At 42.5% G+C, this 8,298-nt stretch overlaps 1 protein-coding gene across 1 annotated transcript; it reads right to left on the bottom strand.

Annotated features, from left to right (window-relative positions):
• Positions 1-817: 817 nt before the first annotated feature.
• On the bottom strand, positions 818-8,090 carry ZNF233 (zinc finger protein 233). Its single transcript, XM_088026942.1, is given in 4 exon segments — positions 818-2,616; positions 5,477-5,572; positions 6,096-6,245; positions 8,072-8,090. Coding segments are annotated over 4 exon segments (2,064 nt in total).
• Positions 8,091-8,298: the final 208 nt, after the last annotated feature.

The raw sequence follows: 8,298 nt of genomic DNA, 5'->3' as shown, positions 1-8,298 counted from the left end.
CTAACTGGGTCAATTTTTAAGCGTCTCTCTGTATCTCTGTCTCAAATGAATAAATAAAATCTTTTTAAAAAATAAAAAAATAGTAGTAATAAAGAATCCTTTTCTTGGTACAACTGATTATGACTAACTGGGTCAATTTTTAAGTGTCTCTCTCTGTATCTCTGTCTCAAATGAATAAATAAAATCTTTAAAAAATATAAAAAATAAAAAATAGTAGTAATAAAGAATCCTTTTCTTGGTACAACTGATTATGACTAACTGGGTCAATTTTTAAGTGTCTCTCTCTGTATCTCTGTCTCAAATGAATAAATAAAATCTTTAAAAAAATAAAAAATAAAAAAATAGTAGTAATAAAGAATCCTTTTCTTGGTACAACTGATTATGACTAACTGGGTCAGTTTTAAGTGTTTTTCGTATTTATGGTAGGTTTTCTTCTCCACCACGTTAGATATTTATACTGTTTGTCAAGCACTGGTTTGAGGTCATGGTCATTCAGCAGTGAACAAGCTTCCTGCCCCCATGGAGCTTCTCTTCTAGTGGACATGGCTTTGTAATGTCCATCAGTAAACTTTTGCTAATGTCCCGATTTTACTTATCCTTTTTTAAGGCCTCTCTCCTGTGTTGATTAGGTTGAATGTGAAGGTTCTGACTGAAACTTACTGCACCATTCTCAGAGTTTGTGTGTCTTGAGGACTGTGAAATTTTGAGCTCTGCTGGAAAACTGGCTACATTCATACAACAAATAAGCTTCCTCCCCCAGAATTCAGAGGACTATAAAAAAATTCAGCTCACTCCTGAATTATTAAAACACAATATTTTATAAATATTCTCTGCTGTGTGGATTTTCTGATGAAAATGAGCAGTCTACATTCTGAAGAACACTTTTATCACACTCATCATGTGTATTGGATTTATCACCACTATGGACTCTCTGATGAACTTGCAGACGTGAACTTTTACTAAAGCCCTTACCACAGTCAAAACATTTGTAGGGTTTATCTCCCATATGGACTCTCCAATGGGCTTGAAGATGTGAGGTCTGATTGAAGCTCTTACCACACATGCCACATTTATAGGGTTTCTCTCCTGTGTGGATCCTCTGATGAACATGAAGATATGAGTTCCAGATGAAGCCTTTCCCACATTCTTCACATTTGTAGGGTTTCTCCCCAGTATGGACTCTCTGATGGGCTTGAAGATGGGAGTTCCAACTGAAACCCTTCCCACACATATCACACTTGTAGGGTTTCTCTCCAGTGTGGACTCTCTGGTGGTCTTGAAGATGTGAACTCTGACAAAAGCCCTTACCACATGTCTCACATTTGTATGGCTTCTCTCCTGTGTGGACTCTCTGATGGACCTGAAGATGTGAAACCTGAGTGAAGTACTTACCACATGTGTCACACTTGTATGGTTTTTCTCCTGTGTGGACTCGCTGATGGGCCTGAAGATGGGAATTCTGGCTGAAGTTCTTATCACACACATCACATTTATATGGCTTCTCTCCAGTGTGGATTCTCTGATGGGCTTGAAGATTTGAGGCCTTACTGAAGCCCTTCCCACATACCTCACATTTATATGGTTTCTCTCCAGTGTGAACGCTCTGATGAGGACCAGGATTCTGATTAACTAGCCTGTCACATGCCTCCCATTTGTAGGTTTTATCTCTAGGGTGGGCCCTCTGATGGGCTTGAAGTTGTGATGTCTGATTGAAGCCTTTATCACACATCTCACATTTAGAGGATTTCTCTCCAGTGTCATCTATACAGCGAATGTTGAGATCTAGGCTATGACTGGAGCTCTTCCCATACATGCCACACCTATACAGATCCCCTCCTGGGTGGAGGGGCTCATGGGTGGGAAGACAGGAGTTCTGATTGAAGCTCTTAGCACATACCTGACATTTGTAGGGCTTTTCTCCTTTGTTGACTCCCTGATGATTTTGCAGGTCTGAGCTCTGACCGAAGTCCCCATTACACTTATCATTCCTACCACATTTCTCCCCTGCATGAATACTCTGGCAAATGCAAAACACTGAGCTCTCACCGATGTCCTCCCCACACTCATTATATATGAGGTGCTTCTCTCTTGAGTGGGTTACACTATGTTGGCACGATTTCCTCATGAAGTCTTTTCCACAATTATTGTGGCTATAAGCCTTCTTGCTTTTGTGTACTTCCTGATCCTCACAATGATGTTAGATCCTTGTCATAACACAATGGTCACACTTACATGGTCTATTTTTTACGTCAACTTGCTGACACCTACTCTGATAACTGTGTGACTCTCTCAGATAGATTTTCTTCCAGAAATCTCCAGTGGTCTTAATTGGAAACTCTTCACTTCTGATATTATTGGAACTCTCCCCTTGATGCTTTATTACATGGTTTTCATCTTCAGAAACCTGAGGAGATTCTCCTGCCCATATCTGACAGGAGGAGTTACCTCGTTTTGGCAAGCTGGACTTCTTGCTTTGCATATTTATCATTGAGTCTTGATTTCTGGTTAATTTACTTGTAAATTGTTCCCATACCTGCCAGCATATAACATCTTCATGTAAAAGGTATCTTAATCCTACTTTTTGAAAAGTCTCTATCTCGTTTTGATTCCTGAGGCCTGGAAGGGTAAGAGGATTCAGAGGTGAACACGTGGACACGTGAACGTTTGGTCGGAGACAGAAATATTCCACAGGTCAATCCCACTACGAGACCTATTTCAACCAGTGAAGACTTCACCTTGACCTTACCACTGGTTTTTTCATGCCTATGGAAATGAAGAGGTAATGAGCAGACTCCTGCCCACTAAGGGCCAAGGAGACTCGTTTCCAACTATACCAAGACTAATGTTTACTGAGGTCAAATTAGAAATACAAGGCTACAGGGCAACAAAAAGATGTCCCAGAAAGATTATACAGAGGAGAAACTTTACTTCCTTGTTCATAAAAATAATCACTTAAATAATTCTGGCCTTTTATGCAGCAGGGGTATAAAAGCTACAAAATCCTATGTATTTGTAAGCCTTAAAATCATGGTTACATTACACTACCTGCATATTTGTATAAGACAAGCCAAAAATGGCTAGAAAAGGCTGAATCTGTCTTTTAGTGTTTACAGGTGGATTATCATGTGATGCCAAGAGTTTCCACAGGAGGGCGCCTGGGTGGCTCAGTCGCTAAGCGTCTGCCTTCAGCTCAGGTCATGATCCCAGGGTCCTGGGATCGAGCCCCGCATCGGGCTCCCTGCTCCACGGGAAGGCTGCTTCTCCCTCTCCCACTCCCCCTGCGTGTGTTCCTGCTCTCGCTCTCTCTCTCTGTCAAATAAATAAATAAAATCTTAAAAACAAAAAAGAGTTTCCACAGGAAAAGAAAGAAAGGACATCCTTGAAAAGTGAAAAGAATGTATTTGCAAAAGGAAATATTTCCTCTGTCTTGATAATGAATCCATGAGATGGTACCTTTATATTCTCAATTTAGCCAGTAAACGCACATTAAACAAACTAAATTTGAGAGGATTCCCCTTTGGTTCAATGAAGTCCTAATATATAATAGTCAACTGATGAACATTATAACTAGAAAAAAACCTGGAAAATGTAATCCAGTGGTGGACACATCCCATGGGAGTAAACACCCTATGAGCATTGTGGCCACTTAATTTGATTGGATTTTCTGATAAACCTGGACGGTTAATGTCATCTTTTAGGTTCTGTGGATTCATCTCTGTACAAAAGGTGCTGTGGTAGTCAGCACACAAGATGGTCTCCTGCGGTCCCCCTCCTGGTATCCATGCCCCTATAGAGGTCCCCTCCCACAATGTACCGGGATCAGTCTATGAAACCAACAGAATATGGCAGAAGTGATGCTGTCATTTCCAAAGTTAGATCATAGAAGACATGGTGGCTTCTGCCTTCCACTCTCCACAGCTCTTGGGGAAACCAGGTGCCATGTTCTAAGGACACTCGGGCAGCCCCAGGGAGAGGCCCACTTGGCAAGGAACTGAGACCCCCAAATAGCCAGTAAGGAACTGAGGTATCTTGCCAACAATGTGAATGAGCCCATCCTGGAAGCAGACCCTTCGGCCCCATCAAGCCCTCAGAGGACTGCAGCTCTGGGGGTGTTCCTTGACAGCAACTTCATGAGATCCTGAGCCTGAACCACCCAGAAACGTGCCCCAAGATTCCTGGGCTCACATTAACTGTAAATAAATGTTTTGTGGTTTTAAGCCAATAAATTTAAGAGTAATTTGTTATATAGCAATAGATAGTTAATACAAGTGCCATAGAACTTCTAATTAGGGTAGACATTAACAATGTTCTGAAATAATCCTTTCATCATGCCAGCTTATTCTGCTCATGTGAACTGTCTCCACGAGGAGAGAAGAGAGTGGGATTCACTTAGCACCATTCTCTGTGAGCTTCTGTTTGTAAAGACCATTGAGGGAGAAGAAACCCTTTAGTTTGTGCTTCTGTGCAGTGAAAACAGACCTCAAGAATATTCTTCATAGATGGAGTAGGGCACACAGATGGATAGACAAAATGCAAAATTCTGGGGTATTCTGATGTTTGCCAAAAGAACTTTTAATAAGGGACATGGGGATAAAACATGCTGTAAGATTTGCTCAGCATTCTGAGGAATATGGGTTACAGAGTAGTATCCATTTGTCAAAACTCATCAAATTGCGTTCTTAAGATACGTAAATTTAAATTGTACCTCAGTAAAAAGAACTGTAAGACAAATAAGTCATGTTACACCCTGAAAATTCATGGGGTTGTACGCTTATAATTTGTGCAGTTTTCTGTATACATAAAAACAAGGGAGCGAGTCAGATGGAACCAGCATCCAACATGCCTGACTGACTGCGTTAAACCTTCATGCGGCAGGAGGATACACGAGAAGAAGAAATAATCGAAGGACCAGGAAGACCTTCCCCTCACTACTCACATCAGATTAGCAGATAGGTTTTCCTGGGTTTTTGTTTGTTTGATTTGGTTTTGGCTTTTGGTGCTTATCTCCAGTAGGAATGACTATGATTACTGTTATTTCAGGCTGGGTTTACCTGAGGGATACGCAAATTAAAGATAAATGAAGGAAGGAGGGAGCAAAGAAAAGGGGACAATGAAGGGAAAGAAGGGAGGACAGAGGCAAGGCCAGAGCAGGAAGGATGTAACTCCGCGAAGGGAGGAGGCGGCGCTCACCAAGGGCAAAGCAGAGACCACAGGTTAGGACAAGCCCAGAGGAGTCCTTCTCACTACCGTTCAAAGGGCCGCCGTGAGGACTGCGGGTCATACCAAGACGGGGTCACGGAAGGCTGAACAAATGGAGTGACATGGGCCGACCTCATGTGTGTGCAGAACAGACTGCCCCACAGGAGGAGGAGGCAGTGGGAAAGCTGCCCCGATGAGGCAGGGTAATGGATGGCAGGGGCTCGGGTGGGCTGGCCACTGGGGAGGTGGTGAGGACTCAGAGCTGCACGCCTCTCACCTGAACGCCCATCCCCTGGGGTTTGTGTCTCCATCATCCAAAGCTTCTCTTCTCTCCCCAACAGTAATGTCGTATCTAATCTGAAGGGTTCATATCCTATGAAAAAGAAATGGCATGTGTGCAACGTGAATAAATTGAAGGCAAAAACTTTAATTCCAGAATTACAATCTTTACGCTCTTTAAGTAGTATTTTCCCAAATTCTGACCATGGCCTGCTGTAATAAATACCTTCTACGCTGTGATCCAGTACACAAGCACACAGATGTGTTGACCTCATCCTAACCATTACCTACTTCTGTCACATTCCCTTTCCTGCTTTTGCTCACAATCTCTGTTGCACAGTATGCAGTTCCTGACAAGGAGCTACGCTATTTCTGACCTATCTCATTCAACACAATAATGACGTAACTCACCAACTGATCTTAAACTTCACAAGATGTCCAACTGTAATCGGACAAAAAACAGACAAGGTACAGACAAGGTGTCCTACAGAAATGAGGAAACTGAGACCCCTCCCGCAAGTTTGGGGAAGCACTGTAAGAGTCCCCAAGTCTTACACATTTGAAACCAAGACATTCCAGGGGGCTGATATTGAGTCAGAGAGGGCCCCTGTGCTCACCCACAGAGAGCAGGTTCCTGAAATTCTCCAGCATCACGTCCCGGTACAGCTTCCTCTGGGTGGAATCCAGCAGCCCCAGCTCCTCTCTGGTGAAGACCACCACCACGTCCTTGAACGTCACAGCCTCCGACAACACCAAGCACAGGCAACCTCAATCTCATAACCAATGGCCAGTAGGGACAAGGCAGCACTGAGAAAGTGGACAGGATGGGTGACAAGCTGTTCCGGATTCTGAGGGCCTTGGATCTACCTAAGCAGTTTCCTCCTCTTCTCCATCCCGTGTGTCATTTCCACAGATTTAGCCACAGTCACATCAACAATACAATAAAAAAATTAAAAATTAATTTAAAATTAAAAATTTCCAATTAAAGTTAAATTTTAAAATTTAATTGAAATTTGAAAACTGGGGGCGCCTGGGTGGCTCAGTTGGTTGAGCGACTGCCTTCGGCTCAGGTCATGATCCTGGAGTCCCGGGATCGAGTCCCGCATCGGGCTTCCTGCTCAGCAGGGAGTCTGCTTCTCCCTCTGCCCCTCCCCCCCTCTCATGTGCTCTCTCTCTCTCTCTCTCTCATTCTCTCTCTCAAATAAATAAATAAATAAAATCTTTAAAAAAAAGAAATTTGAAAACTGAGGGTTGCAGAAGGGAGGGGGTGAGGGATGGGGTAACCCGGTGATGGGCATCAAGGAGGGCACGTCTTGTGATGAGCACTGGATGTTATACGCAACTAATGAATCGTCGAACATTACATCAAAAATTAATGATGTACTATTTGTTGGCTAACTGAACATAATTAAAAAGAAAACAACTGATTACAAATAATTCCTGTACATTTAACATGGTGTCATTTGTGAGTATTCCTACAGTAAGTGCCCTAGAACAGTAACTCTGGAATCGTGGGGTATATACATTTTATAATTTGATTGATATTACCAAATCATCCCAGAGATGTTAGGTCAATTTAGTCCCAAAAGAGTCAAATAATTTTTGTCTTTCCTTTCTGATTCACACAATCACTAAGTCAAGGGACTGTCACTTTGCTACAATCTGACAAACCAACAAGTCACTCTTCCTGGGGAGCTATGCAAAGGACCCTCTGCACTCTGAAGGCACATGCCACCTCTACATGACAGCATTCAAAGTGTCAAAGTGTTCAGTTTTTCATGCTGTAATACCTGTTTATTTTATTTTTTTAAAGATTTTATTTATTGGGCGCCTGGGTGGCTCAGTTGGTTGGGCAACTGCCTTCGGCTCAGGTCATGATCCTGGAGTCCCGGGATCGAGTCCCGCATCGGGCTCCCTGCTCGGCAGGGAGTCTGCTTCTCCCTCTGATCCTCTTCCCTCTCGTGCTCTCTGTCTCTCATTCTCTCTCTCTCAAATAAATAAATAAAATCTTTAAAAAAAAGATTTTTAAAGTGCTGAATGAAAAGAACTGTCAACGCAGAAGTCTGTATCCAGTAAGGATATCCCTTGAGAATGAAGGGAAAATCAAGACATTCTCAAATGAAGGAAACTAATGTATTTGTTGCCAGTTATACTGGAAATATAAAAATTAAAAACAAATATGACCCAGGGCACCTGGGTGGCTCAGTTGGTTAAGCATCTGATTTTATTTATTTTTTTGTTTTTATTTATTTATAAAGATTTTATTTATTTTATTTGAGAGAGAATGAGAGATAGAGAGCATGAGAGGGAAGAGGATCAGAGGGAGAAGCAGACTCCCTGCCGAGCAGGGAGCCCGATGCGGGACTCGATCCCGGGACTCCAGGATCATGACCTGAGCCGAAGGCAGTCGCTCAACCAACTGAGCCACCCAGGCGCCCTGTAATACCTGCTTAAATCCCCAAGCTCTGGCCCTCACAAGCTGTTAAGATCTTCAACAGACAAATTCTTAATCATTTTCCTCATCTGTGTAATGGTATTCATCTTGCAAGATTCCTAGTTATGTAAATGAATATACATATTTTTATAACTGTACTGTCCAATTCAGTAGCCATGTGACTCACATGTGACTATGTAAGTGCAAATTTTAAATTACATAAAATTAAAAATTCACTCCCTCGGTTGCACTGGCCACATTTCAGGTGCTCAAGAGCCACGTGTGGCTAGTGACTACTATATCGGACAGTACAATACAGACTATCTCCATCCTCAAAGAAGTTCCACTGCACAGTACTTAGAACATATACACTTGCCACAGAGTAG

Source organism: Eumetopias jubatus, unplaced genomic scaffold (assembly GCF_037043125.1).
Source record: "Eumetopias jubatus isolate StellerSeaLion01/CBP00866 unplaced genomic scaffold, mEumJub1_p1.0 scaffold_10, whole genome shotgun sequence".
NCBI classification, from domain to species: domain Eukaryota; kingdom Metazoa; phylum Chordata; class Mammalia; order Carnivora; family Otariidae; genus Eumetopias; species Eumetopias jubatus.
This window is presented reverse-complemented; position numbering and strand designations above follow the sequence as displayed.